This window comes from Bactrocera oleae, chromosome 3, assembly GCF_042242935.1.
Source record: "Bactrocera oleae isolate idBacOlea1 chromosome 3, idBacOlea1, whole genome shotgun sequence".
Lineage (NCBI taxonomy): Eukaryota > Metazoa > Arthropoda > Insecta > Diptera > Tephritidae > Bactrocera > Bactrocera oleae.
The window spans coordinates 44,358,513-44,381,643 of record NC_091537.1 but is presented as its reverse complement, the minus strand read 5'-3'; the positions used below and the strand labels follow the sequence as shown (position 1 = coordinate 44,381,643).

The following is a 23,131-nucleotide window of genomic DNA, read 5'->3' as shown; positions in this document are numbered from 1 at the left end:
GTAGTATTACATGTTATGCCCGGTGCGATTGATGACGTCATAGTCGGATTATATACACTGGGGAGCATGGGAGTTAAGATATCCTGCGGAGATCACCAGGTAGTGCTGACAACGCCAGATGATCAGCATTCAGCGGCCTTCTACACCATGCCATCAGAAAAAGAAGACAATGCAACCCCTACTACACCAAATAGCCGACTACTAAAACCCAGTAGGACGAAGCGCAACAAAGGACGTAAGCTAAAGTGCAGGAGGATTAATAGAGTCGAGCCTAGATCGACCACCGACCAGAGAAATGAAGCGGCCCGCATACGCGACTTTTTAGCGGCGGAGCTTCAAAAATTCGAAACCATGAGTGGAGGACGATAGTGGCGGAGCATAAAATTATAATGACCGACAACCGCCCCATAAAGCAACGATATTTTCCACGAAATACAGTGATGCACACTGTTATCAACGATGAGATCGATGAGCTGCTATCGAAGGGATGCATCGAACCGTCTCACATCCCACACAGCGCGCCGATTGTATTGGCCCGGAAGAAAAACGGTAAGTGGCGTTTATGCGTGGATTATCGGCAACTCAACGCCCGATTAGTACCCGACGCATACCCCTTACCTAGGATACAACACATATTAGACAAGTTACGACAAGTAAGGTATATTAGTAGTCTGGATCTCAAGAACAGCTACTGGCAGATACCTTTAGAGCAAGGCAGCCGCCCATACACAGCCTTCACCGTACCTGGGCGTGGCCTATTCCAATGGCGCGTCATGCCATTCGGCTTACATTCGGTACCTGCGACGTTCCAGAGGGTACTCGTCCAGGTCATAGGCCCTGAGATGGAATCACACGCCTTCACCTACCTCGACGACATAATCTTGATAGGCTCTACATTCGAGGAACATATACAGAATCTACGAAAGTTACTGCAGAGACTACAACAGGCCAACCTTCGAATTAATCCTGAAAAATGCGAGTTTTTTAAGAAGGAACTTCGGTATTTAGGTCACGTGATCAGTGAAAAAGGCATCCACACCGACCCCGAGAAAGCAGCAGCAATCCAGGAGCAGAAGCCGCCAACTAACGTAAATGAAGTACGCCAATATCTTGGGATAATCTCCTGGTATCGCCGCTTTGTACCCGACTTCGCGACGATGAGCCAGCCGCTCCCAGCTTTATTAAAGAAAGGGAGACACTGGAAATGGGGAGCTAAACAACAAGAAGCGTTTGAAAGCATCAGCCAGACATTTACTGTGCAGACGGACGCTAGTAACATCGGCCTTGGTGCAGCGCTGACATAGAAACTGGAAGGAGGTGAACGCGTAATAGCTTACGCTAGCCGCATATTAAATAAGGCGGAGAACAACTGTTCGGCAACCGAAAAGGAGTGCCTCACCATAGTTTGGGGAATCTGTAAAATGAGACCCTACCTAGAGGGATATACCAACTGGTGGTAGAAGCGAGTAGGGGAAGTACGCGCAAACCTCGAGAAGTTCGCGGACTACATGGAAAAGGATGGTCACCTCTATCGCCACATTCTATGTCGATCCCAATGAAGAGGCTGTACCTAAAACCCTTCCGCCTAAGAGTCCTGCAAGAGAACCACGATATACCCAGCGCCGAATAAATGGGTATACGCCGGACAGTAGCCCAAGTAGATAACCGATATTACTGGCCAGGGATGTTCCGCGACATTAGCCCTTACGTACGCCAGTGTAAGTCTTGCCAGAAATACAAGGAAGGACAGCAGAAACCAGCAGGGAAGATGCTTTCGCAGGTGGCACAAAAACCGTTTGCCACAGTTTGCACTGACTTCATGGGGCCCTTACCGCGATCCACGCATGGTAATACTATGTTACTAGTCTTCTTCGACCGCTTCAGTAAGTGGGTAGAATTAGTCCCCATGAAGCGCGCTACAGCAGAATGACTTCGTCGTGCATTTAAATAACGAGTTCTTGCAAGATTTGGCGTCCCGAAGATTCTTATTTCGTGCAACAGCGTTCAATTTACTAGTACGCTATGGCAACACTACCTAAAGAAACTAGGAGTACGCCAGCAATTCACCGCACCTTAAGTACCTCAAGAGAATCCGACGGAACGAGTCAATCGGAAAATTAAACGAACTCTAGCACAACTCAGTAGAGCCTGATACCAGCGATTGGACGATTTTCTTCCAGAGATAGGAGTGTGAGAACTAAATATCCATACGGAATTTAGCCCACACAACGTATGAAAACGCACCCTGTTAAACAAATACAACATAGCAAGGGTATACAAGAAGAAGGAAAACGAAACATAGCAAGCGCTTATACACGATACGATAAAACTACGCCACGTAAACCACTCAACAAGTATTGGGCTACAATGGAAAAACAACGCCACTTCTAGCAACACACGCAGTCCTAAAGCAACATGTTGCGAAAGTGCGAACAAGCAACACACGGCTTGGCGGAAAGCAAGCAGGCCCATCCGCAGGCAATCAGCACAGGACTGTAACAGCGATCACACGCGTGACACTAGACTCAGCAGTGAGTCGATCCTCTGGCTAGTCTTAGTGTCTTATGTTGTGAACGCCGTTCGTTAAGGGTGGGCTCGGTAGTGAGTTGATCCTCTGACCGACGCAATCCTTAACTTTCGGTCGCCAACACAGTCTCCTGTGGTTCGGGATTATTTTTAAACGGCTATACACGAGCGCCGGCAGAAACACCAACATCCGAGCGTCAACGCATGCAGCAAGACATCGTCCTCTAGGTCTACATGCCAACTGGATTGGTGGACAACGCAACCCCAACTACACCAAATAGCGACTACTAAAACCCGGAAGGTCGAAGTGCAATAAAACACATAAACTAAAGTGCAGGAGGATTAATAGAGTCGAGCCTAGATCGACCACCAACCAGAGAAACGAAGCGGCCCACATACGGGACTTCTTACCGGAGGAGCTTTAAAAATTCGAAACCATAAGTGGAGCGACTATGACCGACAACCGCCCCATCATGAAACGATATTTCCCACGAAATCCAGCGATGCAAGCTATTATTAACGACGAGATCGATGAGCTGCTATCGAAGGGATGTATCGAACCGTCTCACAGCCCACACAGCGCGCCGATTGTATTGGCCCGGAAGAAGAACGGTAAGTGGCGTTTATGCGTGGATTATTGGACACTCAACGCCCGATCAGTACCCGACGCATACCCCTTACCTAGGATACAACACATATTAGACAAGTTACGACAAGTAAGGTATATTAGTAGTCTGGATCTCAAGAACGGCTACTGGCAGATACCTTTAGAGCAAGGCAGCCGCACCTACACAGCCTTTACCGTACCTGGGCGTGGCCTATTCCAATGGCGCGTCATGCCATTCTGTTTACATTCGGCACCTGCCACGTTCCAGAGGGTACTCGACCAGGTCAAAGGCCCTGAGATGGAACCACACGCCTTCACCTACCTCGACGACATAATCGTGATAGGCTCTACATTCGAGGAACATATACAGAATCTACGAAAGGTAAATGAAAAATGCGAGTTTTTTAAGAAGGAACTTCGGTATTTAGGTCACGTGATCAGTGACAAAGGCATCCACACCGACCCCGAGAAAGTAGCAGCAATCCTGGAGCTGAAGCCGCCAACTAACGTAAATGAAATACGCCAATATCTTGGGATAACCTCCTGGTATCGCCGCTTTGTACCCGACTTCGCGACGATAAGCCAGCCGCTCACCGCTTTATTAAAGAAAGGGAGACACTGGAAATGGGGAGTTAAACAACAAGAAGCGTTTGAAAGCATCCTCGCGTCTGGATTTCAGCCAGACATTTACCTTGCAGACGGACGCTAGCAACATCGACCTTGGAAAATAAGACCCTACCGAGGGATATAGGTTCAAATTGGTAACGGATCATATGTCACAGAAGTGGCTGAATTCCATAGAAAGCCCCTCCGGTCGTTTAGAACGATGAGCTTTAGAATTACAGCAAAATACCTTCGACATCGAGTATCGCCAAGGGAAACTCAACCTAGTAGCGGACACACTGTCCCGGCGGTCACTAGAGACCATAAGACAAGCGACGACGGTGGCGCCACAATGCAACTGTTGGTGGAAGCGAGTAAGGGAAGTACGCGGACAACATGGAAAAGGATGGTCATCTCTATCGCCACATTGTGTCGATCCCAGGATGAAGAGGCTGTACCCAGGAAGCTATGTGTACCTAAACCCCTCCGCCTAAGAATACTGCAAGAGAACTACGATATACCTAGCGCCGGACATATGGGTATACCCCGGACAGTAACCCGCCAGGGATGTTCCGCGACATTAGCCCTTACATACGCCAGTGTGCGTCTCGCCAGAAATACAAGGAAGGACAGCAAAAACCAGCAGGAAAGATGCTTTCGCAGGTGGCCCAAGAACCGTTTGCCACAGTTTGCAGTGATTTCACCCCTTACCACGATCTACGCATGGTAATACTATGTTATTAGTATTCTTCGACCGTTTCAGCAAGTGGGTTGAATTGGTCCCTATGAGGCGCGCTACAGCAGAAGGACTTCATCAAGCATTTAGAGAACGAATCCTCGCAAGATTTGGCGTCCCGAAAATTCTTATTTCGGGCAACAGCGTTCAATTTACTAGTACGCTATGGCAACACTACCTAAAGAAACTAGGAGTATGCCAGCATTCACCGCAACTTACACCCCTCAAGAGAATTCGACGGAACCGGCATTCCTCGTACAAGGACGAGAGCCGCGACTGCCTAAGGCTCTCTTCGACGAGGTTAATATCGGCGCAGGTATGACACCCATAACGGCTGAAGAAAAGTCCAATAGGATGCAGGAAGCCTTCAAAATTGTTTGGTAAAATATGGAGAGGGCGACAACGGATCAAGCCCGTCATTATAACCTTAGACGCAGAAAATGGACCCCCGCGATCGGAGAATTAGTCCTCGCGAAAGAGCATCACCTCTCTAAAGCCACTGAGGGTTTCGCCGCAAAGTTAGCCCCGAAATACGATAGCTCTTATCAAATTCTCAGATATATCTCACCAGTAATCGTCCAACTTCGAAAAATTGACGGTGGAAAGAAGAAAACGGTGAACATCAGTGAATTGAAACCATACCACACAGCCGTAACAGTTTAAAACAAAAAAAATAAAAATAAAATAATAATAATACTTAAATGAGCAAATTTGGGGACCAATCGAGACGGTCACATTCATTGGACCCGCGAGCTCTCAGCAAGACACAACATACAGGCCGTTTCAGGAGCAAAGTAAACTGCGAATATGACCAATGACGCAGAAATAGTAGAGTCACCGACTTTGTCACAACCATCCGCGGAGGTACAGCTTCCACCTGAAGGCATAAAAATATCCATTGCCGACGCAAATGGAACAGGACTAAAGGCCTTCTCACAGATCGCTGAAATAATCAGAAGGAGCCTCACGTACCTCACGATCGGCACAGGTGCAAGTAGCGAGGCCTACACGGGTAGCAGCAGGACCGCTATCGAAGCCTACACGAGCTGCGGGAGAAGCGTCGTGGTAGCACGTATCGGGCGGACATCGTCACCACAGGACCTAAAACGTAAGTCATCGTAAGTTGCTTAGCACCGCCAGAGCGCGACAGAGTAGAATACGCTATCGTATAAAGCTATTCAACGGAAGCGCGGAAAGGCGGATGACGTTACTGCGGTAAGGAGTGAATGTCTCGCAGTGAGTCGATCCTCTGGCAGGAATTTCACTCCTTAGCGTGCAAAGGCTGGAAGTCACGCGTGAAGTGGATAGTGAGTCGATCCTCTGACCTGCTCCACGTTTGGCATCGCGGCCGCGGCCACTGCCCTCCGTAATTCCGCGTGATAGTGACGCGCTAACGGGCCACGTAAACCGCTACTCTGTCATAGCGCTATCATCGGGTGACGCCACTACAACGCGGAAGACACCATTTTGTAATTGGAAATTGAATAAAGTATGATTTGTAAGAAGAGCCCCAAATTTACAAATTTATTGTAACGAACCCTGGACACGGCGAGTATACCTCAGCAAATCACAAGAAGCAGGGGCAGTAAAAAGCTTCGCTACAATACATATACCCACATAGCAACATATAACGAATAAAAAGAGATAGAAAGGACAATATTCTCAAGAAACAAAAAAAAAAAAATAAAAGAATTTCTTACCTATATGCCAAATCTCACATCATATACATATTTACATATTTTGCACATAACATATACCTAAATATTTAGCAACTCATAATTTTGAGCGCTTGCAAATATATATACTTATTATTCTTAACATATTTTACCTACAAAAAAACAAGAGAAGAGAGAGAAAGGTAAAGGAAATCAAAAATTTTAAACATATACAATATACGTACATTATCTTACTCTCATACATACGTACATACCTATTTACTTTATATACCGAGAGTGCACTTTTACGAATCGTAGTGCACATACGATTACTTTGTTTCTAATTACGTTTTTGCGCTCTTTCTTAACTGAGAAACAACGTCCGCTCGCTTATATACGTACTTATACAAGTACGGGACATATTATTATACCCTACTAGGGTACCACTAAAAGTTAAAGAACTTCAAAAAGCGCATTAAAAAAACCACATTTTAAACGGTTCGGAAGAGAAAAAACGAATTCTTAACAAAAAAAAAAATAATTATTTATATTTCTATAAATAAAGAAATAACAATAATAAAAAATTGTAAACAATATTTTATACATTGCTTCTATACAATTTAATTTTATATATTCCAATGTGAAAATTGGCACATACTCGGCAATACCGTTTGTTGTTTGGCAAACAAAAAACAAGCAGGATTGCGTACAAAAATACAATTCTATAATATTCTTTATATTCAAAGTTCATATAGGCACAAATCCGGCAATACCTCTTGTTTCACACACAAAAAAGATATAACAAAATAGATATTACAATTTTTGAATATTTATTGAAATAAACAATACAATCGAGAAAAATAATAAATAAATACCGTTACAACAGAACACGCTATCTTATTTAATCGGATTAAAAAAAATAAATAAATAAAATAAACCGTTTTACTTATTCTCTTAATTATATAAAAGAGATTACGCGTTACAATTACGAATTTCGCTTGAATTTAATCAGTTTACACTGAGAGAAACCATTTCAATAATTGAACTTTTTTAAATGAACGCAGATGCTAAAGATTCTAAATCTACACAGCTATTAAAAGTACCAAAAATGATTTCGGGCGAAAAAGTCCATGTACACCTGCAGAAGCTACACGCTCAAAGCAAGGTGCTACAAAACAAAAAAGGGGGAAAGACATTACAATAAATTCATTGCTGAGAGTGACAGTTTAGTAAGATACTGCATTTGATTTTCATCTTCTCCGATTTAAGATAATTCTGAATCGGCATAAGAAATCAAAAAGGAAAATCTCGACAATTTTTGGATATGTCTCCAGCTTCATATGACGTCATAGTAGAATCTGACGAATCAGATCTACCAGAAAATTTCAAATCTTCGGCTTACGCAAAATACGAGAACTGCTTAGACCAATTCGAAGAAACTAAAGCAATGATTTCCGATCAGCTAAAGCTAATAAAAGCAATTGAATCTACTCCACATCAGCGAGTAGACCTGCCACAAGTACAAAGTCAAGAGGCAAGTTCAGGCATCCATCTCAAGGTGCCCGCATATGACACAGAAATATTTCTTGGTGGTTATGAACAATGGCCGTCCTTCCGGGACATGTTTACAGCCGTTTACATGAACCACCCAAATTATCAATGCACAAAAATTGTATCACCTCCGATACAAAACAGAAGGTCAAACAGGCGTGATAGTAAGACAGTTCGCACTAAATGTCGATATTTTCAATTTGGCTGGGCTCTTAAATCTACAAGTAGATATAAAAATGAGATATTATTGGTCGATAAGCAAGTAACGATACTAATGAACTTGCCTAAGATTCGAAAGGAAACAAGTGAAGAGTTTATAAAACTGCAATCCACTGTTTCTAATTGCTTGTCGGTTCTATCGACACAAAATATTCCCACAGACAGCTGGGACCCAATACTGGTAAATATATGCACCGCCGCTTTACCAGAAAAATCGTTACTTTTGTGGGAGCAATCGCTCTCATCTCGAAAAAAATGCCCAACGTGGCAACAGATGAAAGACTTTTTAATAGCCCAATACGAAATCGCAGAAAAGGTAGATAAAAAAATGGTCTGAACGAAAACCGTTCAACACGACCTAAATAGAAGCTTCCACAGACCACAAGCCAGTAGCAACAACAATTTAAATAGAAATCAAACGTTCATATCCGAACAGTACAAACAAACGTCATGCGAACTATGTACAGGGGGGAAAAAGCTCAAATCTTGCTATTCAAAAAATTGAATACTATCGACCGAAACAATTTTGTAAAAACAAAAAGACGCATACACTTAAAGAGTGCGAAAGCAAATTTAATTGCGTTTATTGTCATAAACAACATCATTCTATGCTTCATTATTTATTATATTATACAATTTTTCCAGCTCACAACCAAACAGCGCAAATATGAAAAGAGCCACGGGTTTAGTTGCAACAGCAAATCCAGATCAAAGGCATTAAAAACTCACACGCTACACAGCGAAAACCAAAGTACTACTACCCACAGAAGTCGACCCCATCGAACACCGAGGAGAACTGTTTAAACTTAGAGCCTTAATAGACCAAGGATCACAACGATCTTTCACAGCGTCTAGGGCACAAAATAGGCTACAACTGCCAACAAAACAAGCCAACTTTGAAATTACAGGAATGGGTGGAAGAGTAGTTCAAAACTCTAATAAAATCTGCCCCATTACCCTAATTCCCCCAAAGCGGATAAGAGAATTTAAGCAGAAGCTATAGTTTTACCGCAATTAAAAAATATGCAAATATGCTTTCAAGCTATCATATAAATAGCAAACATTGGGAAAAGGTTTCACACCTTAAATTAGCAAATCCCAACTGCAACACCCCTGCTCAAATAGACATGCTATTAGGCAGCGATCTCATACCTCAGACAAACACACTATTGGCACAACATACCATTTCGGTTGGAACCTAAGTAGACTAGTTACAGAATCAGTTACCACCATGACCACTCAAGTTGAGGAAATCTCAAATGAATACCTCAATTCACAATTGAAGAAATTTTGGGAGTTACAAGAACTTTCCCCCATTTCAATTACAAAACCAGAAGATAAGTATTGTGAAGACTTTTACAAAGCCACAACTACTAGATCAGATAATGGTCGGTACGTCGTACGACTATCACTAAAACAACAATTTCCTAACACACACACCTTAGGTCACTCCATAGTGGAAAGAGAAAGAATCAGATGTAATTTAAAATGGTGTTATATGGAAAGTAGGCGTGGTTGTAATCCGATTTCGCCCATTTTAACATAGAGATATGAAAAGAATGTCATGTACCAAATTTGGTTGAAATCGGTTAAGCAGATCCCAAGATATGGGTTTTCACCTAAAAGTGGGCGGTGCCACGGCCACTGTCTAATTTTGAACGCAGTTCCTATAAAGTCATCTCTAACCATCCCAGAGATAAAATTTAATGTCTCTGGCGTGTTTAGTGCTGGATTTATCGCGCTTTTAGTAGTTTTTAACAGTACCGTTATATGGTGAGTGGGCGGAGTTGCCACCCGCTTTCAACTATTTTCACACTGTAGGTAGAAGTTCTAAAAAAATTTGCTTCCAGTGAGTTTTGTTATTATAGCTTTAGCGGTTTAGAAGATATGCACATTAAACCTGTTAGGGGCGGGACCACGCCCACTTTAACTGCAGATGCCCCTTCCTATTGTGATCCTGTATACCAAATAAGAGTCTTGTATCTTGTTGTGGAGCTTAGTGATGGCAATTTATTTGTTTTTGAATAATGGCGGTTTGTGGGCGTGGCAGTGGTCCGATTACGTCCATCTGCAATACCAACCGTCTCACGGTACCAAGAAACATGTCTACCAAGTTTCATAAATATATCTCAATTTTTACTCAAGTTAGAGCTTGCACGGGCGTACGGACGGACGGACGGACAGACAGTCCCCGGATTTCAACTCGTCTCTTCATCCTGATCGTTTATAACCCTATATCTAACTCGATTAGTTTTAGGTGATACAAACAACCGTTATGTGAACAAAACTATTATACTCTGTAGCAACAGGTTGCGAGAGTATAAAAAGGTGAACTTAAGCTAGAATACGATGGTTTGTTAGAAAAATACCTCCATTTAGACCACATGGATGAAGTAAGCCCATGCGAAAAAATCATAAATGGCAAATATTAGTCGATTTACTAGCGTCATCATGCAGTAGTAAAGCCAGACAAAAAAACAACTAAAGTAAAAATTGTTTTTAATGCATCAAGATCCACCAGCTCGGGGAATTCCCTAAATGATATCCTATTTACGGGACCCACGCTTCAACCAGATTTAATGCTACTCATTTTAAATTGGCGTTTATTCAAATACGTATTTAACGGAGACGTCGAAAAAATGTATAGACAAATAGATTTTCAGCAAATTATTTTCCGAAAATCCCCCAATAGTCCCCTACGCGACTATAAATTAAAAACAGTTACTTTTGGCGTCAACTGTGCTTTTTTCTAATCTAACCATTCGAACACTGCACGAATTGGCAGAAAACACCAAGTCAGAATTTTCTCTGACAACCCAGGTGTTAAAAACACAAACGTATGTAGACGATATCTTGTGTGGAAGACACCAGTTTGACCAGTTTTCATACACGACAGAGTCAATATCTGCATTATCCGCCACACATTGTGGCAAAACTTTTCGACCCCGCAGGATGGCTTTCGCCAATTATGATACAAGCCAAAATCCTAATACAAGAATTATGGTTAGATGCAACCGACTGTGACGAAAAAGTAAAACCCCTTCGTTTAGAAAAGTGGTCCCTGTTTGCGAGCACTCTAAATGATATCTCACAGATACAAATCCCACGATGGGTAAATTATGCCCCAGAGCTCAAAATCAACCTACACAGCTTCTGTGACGATTCTGAAAAGGCATATTGCGCAACTATGTATATATGTTCGCACACAAAGCGACACTGTAGCAAAAGCATGCGCAATATAATTGCCCCAGAAAGTCGAAAAATCGACTCCTTTCATGCAACATTGCAGGATAATGATATCCTTAGCGATGTTCCTCGTACCCCCGAGCCCTCGGGGTAATTGCTTACATGCTCAAGTTCATAGAGCGACTCAAAATTAAACTTAAGGGAGTAACTTCATTATACTCCCAATGCGATACAGTGACGCACCTTGACTTACAAAAAGCAAAGGTCACTCTTATCGCATCTACGCTACGATAAAAGGAGCTCACTCTTAGTCCTAAATCCATTCATGGACAGGAAAGGTGTACTTCGTGCGAATGGTCGGCTTGCCAAGTCAAGCCTGACGTATAACGAACGTCAACCCATAGTTATCCCAGAGAAGTCGCAATTTGCCACCTTATATCTTAACTATGTCCATGTGCCATTGCTACAAGCAAAACATCGCCTCATGCAAAAAATAATCGGTCAAGAGTTTTATATTCCAAGACTTAAGCCCAAAATAAATAAATGCATTTTTATGTGCAAGATCTGCACTATGTATAAGCAGAAGATGCGAATGCTGATTATGGCAGCACTACCAGTGGACGCTGTAACTTCGCTCTGCCTTTCACTATTACAGGTGTCGACTTTGCTGGGCCTTTTCAGATAAAGGCATCCATGTTCTTTGTCTATTTTACAAAAGCAGTGCACCTCGAGCTATGTACGAATCTGACAAAGGAGGCTGTTCTCGCGGCATTTGCTCGCTTCAAAACTCATGAGCGACAATGACAAAACATTTATAGGAGCTTAGCGAACACAGAAAAACAGTTCGTGAATTTATTTTTCAAACAAGTCTCACCTGAAATTGTACAAGAGTTCGCTCCACAAGGTATTAACTGGCAGTTTATCCCTCCAAGCGCTCCTCATATGGGTGGTTTATGGGAATCAGCTGTAAAAAGCTTAAAATCCCACTTTAAAGAAGTAGCTGGAAACTACAAATTTAATTATAAAAAATTTACAACATTATTTATTCGCATTGAAGCCGTTCTCAATTCACGGCCACTAAGGCCACTCTCGCAAGATTCCTCATATCTCACAGCCTTAACTCCAGGGCACTTCTAAAATAGATGGAAAAGAATTAAAATTCTCCATCATGATTTCAGCCGCCGATGGAAGGCGGAGTATATAAAGGACCTCATAAAAGGTACCGCTGGAAAACTCCCGAAAAATCGCCAAAGCTTGGAGATTTTTCTTAATTAATGGCGATTGTCTTCCCCCTACAGAATGGCGACTTGGTTGCATAGAGAAGCTACATCATGGTTCCGGCGGTCATATACGAGTAGTTGACCTCCGTACTCCAAACGGAACGCTAACTAGACCGCTCGTTAAACTATGCTTCCTGCCAATCTCAAATAATAGCGAAAACGCATGTAGTAAACCATCCGTTCAATAATACCTACAAGCGAAAATCAAAATATTCGTCTAAATAACCGAAAACAGAAATAAAAAACCGCAAATATAATATGACAAATTACAATCATATATACTAATAAAATAATGGGTACACTAATATGATCACCAAACCAAATAAAGTTGGTTACATATAGGAAGATATCCATACTCTATACCACTGAATCGTAACTAAACACGCCCTTTTCTCCATACAGGTAGATATGGATACAGAAATGCATTCCACCCCAACGCCAACAATGCGATCGGCCATCAGTGTGCCTCGCCCTGGGGTTATGCCAACCGCGGCCCCCCGAACACCAGCCGCAACCGCACCGTCAACCTTCGAGCAACCGCAGCCTTTCCGTCTCCACCAGATCCGTCCATGGCGTCAACAAAACACAACACCGACTAGGCGTAGGCCGCACTATCGTCGCACGACCGGACTCAGCAACGTTGTGGCAACGTTGCAACAGCTACAGCGACTGCTAGGCTGAACATTCGCCTAGGGGGGCCGGGATGGCTAAATGAGTTAAGCTTCCCGCCCCGAAAAACTCAACACACCACTCACAAGACAACACTGACACACACCCCACACCTGGAAACATCAGAACACCCATACACCACACAACACATACAAATGCATTTCACTACTGGAAGCAGCCGCATACACACACACACAGTAGGATCTCTACACAACACACAGTACAAAACATCTATCTTCCGACAGCCCCTTCTCTCAGCGACTGTCGAGTAAAAAACACCGAACTTTCTTTTGGCGCGCGAGTAACCTCATTTTCTTGGCTCGCTTTTATCATCGATAATTTTTATATACTTTTATTACCTCTCCACTGGTATGCGACCAGGGAGTGATTGCCTGAAGATAATCCTTTTATAATTATTCATAAATCAACAAATTTTGTGAACATTTTTGATACGGAAAACATACAATTCTAATTTAATTTGCATACGCGGAGTTAAAGTGGCACGTAAGTGGTGGTGTTATCATTGCTTATTAGACCGCTTATACAGCGATCCTAGTCATTCGCAAAAACACTCGTTTATCGTTTACGGGCTGATCGCCACGTTACCTCTTTCGTTTATACCACGTCGTTCAACATCGCTCCGGACTTTTTTACTGCGGGTTCCATTCGGACAGTTACTCGATCCTCCTTTATTAAATAATTTATAATTACCTGTTTAATAAAATAATACCTGTTTTTTTTTAATAAAATCTTTCGCACGAAATAAATGGCATTTTCATTTAACTAATTAAAGCGATTCTAAGTGACGTAAGTGAAGTGAATATCCCAGTAGGGTATACTCCCCAATAAATTGTGTACGAAAATATTCAGGCGATGAACTACCACTTTTGACGAGAAGCCTGAAGGATGAACTTTCTTCAAGTTAATTCCCAACATGCAAAGGCTCCATCCGCAAATATAGAACGGGAAGTTTCTGGATTGAGGACGAAAAGCCATAAGCTGTTGGCGTGCAGTGACGTAGGTAGAACGAGAACTTTTTTGGTAGTACGAAATGAGTTGAAAGTCCCTATCAAAACAAAGGGCGAAGCTGGAAGGTTTTGGCTGATTTCGGCCGACAGGTTGCCTAAAGACAATGGGAAACAACCTCACAAGCTATTAAGACAGACCCTGAAGGAACCGCTGCAGAGATGAACCATTATCATTTTTGGTTCCTGCGCTAACTGGAGCCACACAATCTGGGGTAGCGCGGTTTTAAGTCCCCTAAGTCTGATGGCATTATACCAGCGCAATTACAACGGTCTGTCAAGCTTTCATGCAACTTGCTTTCATTCATCTATGCGAATTGCATTTGATGCAGCTTGGATGCAAGTTGGGGATGATTTCATTTCTTAGGCCAGAAGAAGCTCGTAAGTCGAGGCTAAGGATTTCAAATCTCTCTAACCTCATTCCCATTGAAATTCATATAATATAAAGCAGGGATGAAGGGATGCCCAACTTTATGATAAAAAATTATTATACGTTGGCCTTTTAATATATCTAAATATTTTTTACGATTTTATGATACATTAAACAACTGACTTCTGATTTTGCAATACGTAATAAAGTTATTTAAACTTTATAGCTCTCAATTAATAAATGTTTTGTAGTTATTTGAAATTGAAAATTTAAATTATGATACATCAAATCACAAAAGATTTCATCAAATACATTAAAATTTTGCGTTTTCTTTAATATATATTGTTTTACATTTTTAATTAGTGATCTTGATCGGCGCCAACAAATCCCTTTATTTCAATCTGGCTGTTCCAATTGCAAAACGTCAAAGTTAAGGAGGGGGTTTACGCCCTCACTTCCTATGACATGAGAGTTATACATCTCTTTATCTCTGATAGAAAGACTAATTGATCTGCACATAAGGAGTACTAATGAAATAAATCAATTTAAAAGGGCACAACAGACCTATAGCACAGTCAGATCAGTACACACTGCCTTGCACACCGTTGTTCCTTGGCTAGGAGGGTCAATTTATAGTGGAACTCTCATCGATATCGAGGTGGGAATGTTACTAGAGGGGAGTTCTCTATCCACTTTAAGTAGCTGTCTGCCGGGTGATTCCATATGCACACGACGTAGCTTTCACGGCTGAGGGAAAATTTCTAAAATGCTGACTCAGGAGCACCTCAGCATCGTAAGCAACAAAGCTTCTGGAAGAGACTTGGGAAAATCTTAGACAGGAAGCTCAAAAGGATATTGGTAAAAGAGACCTCATCTCACCAGAAGTAGTTCTTACGCTCTATGTCAACCTATACAAGTATTTTATGAAATTTTTAAGTGGTGGAAGGCGGTGCACTATGCACCACAACTATGGCACACAATTTTTTAATGAACATAGCACCCGTGAACATAGCTGGAAGGTGTATGGCCCCGAAATAGGCGCCCAGACTTAAGGGATCTAGGCACTTAGATGACTTCGAGTCTGGGCCTCTAGAATGCCCGCACACTTATATCTCCTTTTAAAATACTTGGATTACCAGATCGCCAAGCTCAGCCTTAGTATGATTTTCTTTTCTGACATACCTTCGAGATTTGAGGGAGGTATGGGATGGTAGGAGTCGCAGGGAGAATTGGTGGAGTAGTGTCGGAAAGTATCTATCAACACCAAATTTAAGCATTTTAACCATTGTTGCGCCTTCCAAGCGGAGAAGTAGTTACCATAAAGGTAGCAGCAGGTCTACTGCTCCAGAGCGCAGCTTCCTTCAGAGCGATGATTATCTACGTATTCTGATAGATTTTCATTTTATTTTTCGTCACACTCTATATCTAGAGCAGCTATATCTAGCGGCAACGTTACAATTTTGTAAAGTATTAACACGGTGACACTTCGGCAGACAGCTACGCTACGAACGCAAATATGATTTTGCATTTTACTAAAAACTGCTCATTAGTATTGTGTATACTGGATTGTGATTGTTGCGCGCATGAGATAAAGTACTGGTGAAGAATATGTTGTGTTGATATGAAAGCAGAGAAGATCCTTTCGGTCGCAAGCTCAATGCGAGTCGTAAAACTTCGAGGCATTCAATATAAGTATTTTGTTTCTATTTTATCCTCATCACTTGAGTGAAATGTTCTTCCAGCGAACCATTTTTTGTGCGTGGGAAATCGGAAGCAGTCGCTAGAGACAAAATCTAGCATACCGCTAGTTCACACTTATCAATTGTCTTGCGTTAATGATAGTTATATAGAGTATAATAGTTTTGTTCACCTAATGGTTGTTTGTATCACCTAAACCTAATCGAAATAGATATAAGGTTATATACATATATACAAATGATCACGATCTGGTTTATATATATTTTTTTAGTTGATTTAAATTTTTTGCAGCAGCTGATGAGTGTCAAACTCATAGAAAACTGTGTGTGTCACTAAGTTGGTACATGGTTTCATGATCTTTCATTGCAGTACACATTTTGTACGGAGATCATAGTATGACTACTTTGACATTCCTATGTTTTAGAGCGAAGATGGGCGAAATCGGACTACAACCACGCTTACTTCCCAAATAACCAAATTTTAATTCCATCTGATTCTTTCACTTTCCAGTATACAAATCTAGCATCAATATATGTATCGCGATAAAACTTTGCCCGAATAGTGCGGTTAAATTCGGCCACCTTATGATCAAAAATTGTCAAAATCTTAGTGAAAACGAGAGAGCGTGTTTTACCAATAACAAAGTATTTTTGTGCCTAAAATGGATAAAATCGGATGAAAACTTGCCTTATCCCCCAAGCATATTATTAGTATGTGGCATGTTAATAGTATGCGATATTGTCAAACCTAGATAAAATCTGGTCAATACATTCCTTAGACCTCATTTACTTAATAAACAATTTTCAAACATCCGGTTGGCCTTATATCATACATACGAATTACCCCCACAGAACAAAAATTAACTTATGCAATATGAAGACCTAACACTTTAAGTGATTAGATTACATTGAATCTATTCACTAATCTAGACTGTCCTAACATCATTTATTATTTATTGAAAGAAAACATTGTACTGTTGTATTTTGTTATAAAAGTCGTATTTTTTAATATATTTTCCATTTAATGGAAATATTGGACGCATATTGAATTGGGAGGTCGACTGCCCGGTGAATTCAGTTGCTTTGCTTTTAATTTATTTGTTTGTGTACATTTTTTTACACTTTGTAGTGTCTAATATTATGTTTCGACCGACACGTAATTACGAGATTTAGGCTGTTGAGTAGATTATTTCACTAATCTGCTAGATTTATCAATACTTCGCTATACCAAAATGACACTTGTTAATCTCGTCACCAAGGAGCTTGAAGCTAATCTACTCGAAACCCCCTATGCGACTCTGATTTAGCGCCATCTATTTATCAGTAGGGAAATTTAACACAACCTTAATCTCGTGAATAAATGTCGGTCGGAACATGGTATTCCGACCGCTCTATGCTGGCAGTTTCGGCAGTACAAGGGGAAATCTTTTTTTTTGACGCACAAGGTGGAAGTGGAAAAACATTCTTCATTTCGATATATCTTGCTGAGATACGATCAAAAATGGCATCATCTAGCATTGCAGCCTCTTTATTAGATGGTGAGCATTTACATAAGCTGCTATTAAACATTCAAAATATAATAATCCAGATTCATTGTGCAACATAAAAAACAATCGTCCATGGCCACAGTGCTGAAACCAACTGTTACTTCTTTCAGGTTATTTCAAACACGCTCAACGTACGCCGCTGAGATCAATGCTTGCTTAAAATTATCGTGACTGTGGCGTAATATTGAAAAGGTACAACTGACAGTGAACATGCGCGTTCATATGCTTCGAGATTCATCTATCGAAATTTTCTGAAAACAACTATTAGATATTGGGAATAGAAAAGTTTGTGAACATGAAAATATTGGATGCAAAAATTTACCGACGACCATCAACTCACGAAATACTCTCATCGACAATATATTATATTTCCCATTGAACACTCAAAATATAAAAATCTTGAATGGTTGGCAGAAAGAGCGATTTTGGCAGCAAAAAATGGATTAAATTCAATGATACAACAGTTGTTGCCAAGGAATTGGTGTCATCCAAACCAAAAATAACGTATATGGAAAAACAACGTTTACTGGGTCAGTGAGTATATTTATAAAACTGCGTTAAAATACAATATGTTTTCAAGTATACCTGAGCAATGTCCAAATTAATGCTTCTTTTTCTCTGCCCCAATATAGTATATATAATAATTTCTGACTTTAAACCGTACAAGTTGGTCAAAATATGTGATATTTTAATGAAATTAAATGTATAAGTTTCCTTAAAGTTATGTGGTTTACCACGGAATTGATCTAGACCGTGGTCTAAACCTCATATCCCTAATATAAAGAATTTCGATCCTCTGGTTGACGTTTTCCACACCAACTTAATATATTAGTTGAATTTAGCCTCTTCGGTTGAGTTTATATCACATATTTATCATTTAAGGATGATTTTAATATAATTTTTGTTCATTAATAAAACTGAGTACATGACGCTTATTATAAATTAATAAGATACAAAATTTGATTGTTTTCCATTCACGACTTCGTCGAATAATGAATATTGAATTCTTTCGCAACATATTTTAATATAAAGTTTTGCCAAAACCTAGAAATATTTTACCGGCGTTGATCCCGGCAAGTTACAAGTGTATAAAATGTTCGGTTAAACTCGAATTTAGCACCTTCCTATTGTTATATTAGGAATCAAGACAATACACGAAATTCAATTGTTTTCCGTAAATGAAAAAACAGAAAAGAGCGTTACTTTGGGACCAATAATTTTGAAACGGGTTAGTACTCTAAGAAAATAATCTCTTGGACAAGGCAAAGACTTTTTAGCCTATTTACACGTAAATTATTATGTACATACAAGTATGTACTCTATCATACATGCACCAAATGGATGTTTAGATAATTCACTGATGTATTGCTTCCATTTGCTCCACCAAGTTGCAGTATACCCAAGACACGGTATAAATTCAAACGAAAGTACGAAAATCATTATATTATGTATAAAGTGACTAGTGATAGTATATAAGATTTCATCAATTTTTAATAGCGTCTTATGTTCAGTATCCTCGTGATAATGCCTCGCCACTCCCCCATTTTTAGAAAAGACGTATCAAACCTTGTAGGCATCTGCGCAAAGTTTTATTTAGATATCGTAACAGACGCATGAATAAAAAAATGTTTGTACTAACCTTTAATTGGTTTAGATATGAAATTTCCACGTCCTTTATCAAATTTCTATACCGATTCGCATGCAAACCTGCCGCATTATCTTTTTGACTCAATCATATCATCAATCTTTCTTTTGTGTGTAGACATGGCCAATATTCCATATAATCCTTTTTCATACTATTTTAAGAAATGCCGGAAGAAAATATTTTCCCTAGCTTGGGAAATATTTCCCATTTTTGATTCTGGCAAATAGCGAAAGTTCAAACGTTCGGATACCTCCAAAAAAGATAAGACAATCTTTTTGTGGCCCGTGGACTAATTTGATTTGCTTCTAGCAAAGTGCGAAAGTTCCATAAGTTCGAATACCTCCAAAAGAGATAGGACAATCTTTTTGTGATTCGTGGCCTAATTTGACTTCGTAAAATATTATACAAGTATAACATCGACAAAGATATCGTCGCTAAAGAATTGTCTCTTTATTGAAATATTTTTCAAATTGCATTGACCTTCTGTTTAATTTATTTATCAAAGAAGAAACAAACTCGAATAATTTTTCTAAATTTCGTTTTGTATAGGAAATTAAACTTCGTGTCGTAGTTGTAATATTTTATCAGATAATATTGAATTGTGTTAATTCCAATCACGTCTTATCTCCGGGGAGTATTTTCTATACTTTAATATACGTGGGTTGATTTTTATATTTCGGGATTAGAGAACCAAAACAAATATTGATAATAGGAAATCGCTTTATTGTTTTTCTAGGTATTCTCCATTAAAATATATACACTTTTGCATGCGCTTGAACCAATTGTCGAAGCACTTTTGCCACTCTGATTGAGGTATCTCCAAAACATGCGTTCTGATCGCATCAATCGCCTCTTCAGGTGTCGAAAAACGTTGACTTCTTAGTTTATTTTTTACGTACGGATTTCTTACTAGCAAAAAAATTATAGTGTACCACTCAGAATTTACTGTTCTGCATGGTATGGGTGTCCAATGGCATGTCCAATTTTTCCAAAAAAAAACAGGCAACTATTTGTTTAGAAGTGCTTCGTGCGTGAACAACGTTTGTTGGATTCGGCTCAACTAGAAACACCCATAAGATCGACTGCTGTTTACTTTTGGGGCTCATATGCGTAAAGTCCACGCTATCGTATTTTTTAATATTTCTCTCGACCAATCGCCACAAGTCATTTTTTGAACGATTGACAAATTGTGTGGGATTCAACGTCAACAAACCTTTTTGCAGTATTTAATGTATGTTGGTCCCAATAATTCATATAGTTGTCTCAATCTCACGATAGGTGACATGACGATTTTGCAAAATCAGCATCATTAGTTTCCGGAACAATAATTGATTTTGGATGACCTTCAATAAATTTGTCTTGAAGTGATCTACGAATTCGAATGATCATCATCGATAAACACTGGTATTTAATGGAAGTTCATCTCCAGAAGTTTAATTAAGTTCGTCCAAAGTTAATCCACGTCAAAAGTTATAAAACATAGTCGTGCGAAAATGTTCGCGAACTAATTCCATTTTTTGGGGGAGATGATATATTAAGTTACTGTAAACAACACAAAAAGCGCTCGTATGTCAAAATGTTTTTTCTGTTTCGAAATGTAAAGGGCAATCTACCTATAATATGGGAAATAATGGTTAAGATAATAAGAGTAAGAGCTCTTTAAGTGTATTTCGTGTTTTCTTTTATATTTAGATCTTTATTTTTAAAACTGTTTTCGGTGGTTTCATACCGTAAAACTATTACAAAAATTTTATTGCATGTTTTGTTATATTGTGATATTATATGTTGACTATTTTAAAATGTGATTGCAGTATTGTCAAAGTGGCATTGATGTTGCTACAGCTGCTGACAAAGATGCATGTTGTGAATGCAATGGATGTGAAGGTGGGACCCCTGCTGCAAATGGATGGTGATGACTTATGCGGTGCAAGCCAATGTTTGGCATATTTATAGTCGTCATTGAATGTAAAGTGTGGTGGAGGTGAAGGCCTGGTTCTATTTTCGGCTTTGGGACAATTGAATTCGGGTGGTCACATTGAGAAGCTGTACCAGCCAGTATGGAAGTATCGGCACTTTTTTTATTTTGTTTTCGTTCTTTAGCCCTTCTATTTTGAAACCAAATCTTCACTTGCCTTTCGGATAAAGAAAGAATTTGAGCCAACTCAGTTTTACGTCGTATAGTTATGTATCGTGATGTACAATATTCCTTTTCAAGCTCTAATCGCTGAAAATCGTTATATACCACTCGATATTTATCCTTCGTGCGAGTTTTACCTGAAATAAAAAAGAGATCGTTCAAAACTGAATTAAAATACATAACAGGTTTGTTTCTGAATGGTTAGTAGCTGCTAGTTATCAGCAAGAAGAAGAATGCGAAAATTCACAAGATAGTCTCAAAAAGAGTCATATTACAAAAAAGCAAAGAAACTGAAAACTAGCAGAAATTGGTTAGGTAACATCTCAATGTTATTCTCAATAGTTACATCATATAAACACTTCAAAATTAACTAAGCACTCTAAGCCGCAAATTAAGATATAAATCTGTAATTTAGCACAACGAACCACAATAATGAGGGGCATCTGTGATTTGAAGCCATTCAAGCTACATCACCCAAATTCGCACAGTACAAATTATTTCGAACCTTCTTGCGACAGCGTGAAAGTAAGTGAAATAGGATGATAACCACACTCACTCCCCATATAACGGTTTTGTTAAAAATCACTAAAAGTACTATTAATCAACATCTAAATGCCTCATAGACACTAAATTTTAAATCCATGATGGCACAAGAGGAGCACGTGCCAAAATTAGACGATGGGCATGGCACCGCCCACATTTAATTGAAATCACAAATCTCCGGAACACACAGAACTATTTTGACATGCCCATTTTACAGAAAATACAGAAAATGGGCGAAATCGGACTGCAACCACGTCTACTTCCCATATAACAAAATTTTGAATTACTTATGATTCTTTCACTTTTCAGAGTATAAATCACGAATATTACAAATTGGACCTAAACTATTCAAGCCCAGGATTCCGGAAATGTGGACCCCACAGCCTATCGTTGACTTTTTGTCGAAAAAATCAATCAATGTGTGAGATATATAATTGAAATTCCGTGAGAAACTTTTCCTGATAAAAGTATGTCACAATTTTAAGCCTCATTCACTTAGCACAAATGATTTGGAACACTAACTTTTGTAAACTGTCCCATTGCATCTGAAGTGCTTGTCCATAATTCTACCTATAAGTATATTTTAATCTTATTAGAAACATCAAAAATTCTTATTGAGTCCTCTATGTTTCGTATGAATATATACGAAATTTGAACTTTGTTATCTACATTTGGTATGTAATCAATTGTAAGATAAATGTGAGACCACCATACCAACATGCAAATAAAATATGCAACACACAACGCACAGAGCGACACCAAAATATGAGCGACAAAAGAGTCCCCATGTGAACGCCGACTAACAAAACTACTTATGCACACATCGTTGCCTCTCGCGTTCGATTTGTTTACACTTTCTTCATCGTCTTTTCTCTCGTACCCATAGGGAAACTGTAGTAGTTTTAAATTTCCCCTTATTTTCGCTAAGCTTCCTGTTGCTCTCCACATCGTGGCTACTCTCGTTGTCGTCGTTTTCAGCATCGTTGTTCTCGTCGTATTCGTCATCACATCTACCAGCTTCGTCGTTGCTTCGTTCAGTTACCAAGTGGTTGCACCGTAGGATTTTGAGAATGTGCAGCTTTATGTCAGCTAAATTGTAGTCAAATTCTAGCATGTTGCAAATTGTTACAAGGTC

At 39.8% G+C, this 23,131-nt stretch overlaps 1 protein-coding gene and 1 long non-coding RNA gene across 5 annotated transcripts in view; one reads left to right on the top strand and one right to left on the bottom strand.

The window, feature by feature from the left end:
• Nucleotides 1–14,512, top strand: part of LOC138856146 (uncharacterized) — a 43,403-nt gene extending 28,891 nt beyond the window's left edge. For all 3 annotated transcript variants that reach the window (XR_011395205.1, XR_011395206.1, XR_011395204.1), the window contains exon 6: nucleotides 12,766–14,512. This is a non-coding gene — a long non-coding RNA (uncharacterized lncRNA). The remainder of the gene's footprint in view (nucleotides 1–12,765) is intronic.
• Nucleotides 14,513–20,974: 6,462 nt separating this feature from the next.
• The window catches only part of cad (caudal type homeobox), an 80,231-nt gene continuing 78,074 nt past the window's right edge, over nucleotides 20,975–23,131 (bottom strand). For both annotated transcript variants that reach the window (XM_014241087.3, XM_070106570.1), the window contains one exon: nucleotides 20,975–21,590. In XM_014241087.3, the coding sequence (XP_014096562.1) occupies nucleotides 21,133–21,590 (458 nt within the window). In that variant the 3' untranslated portion in view covers nucleotides 20,975–21,132. The remainder of the gene's footprint in view (nucleotides 21,591–23,131) is intronic.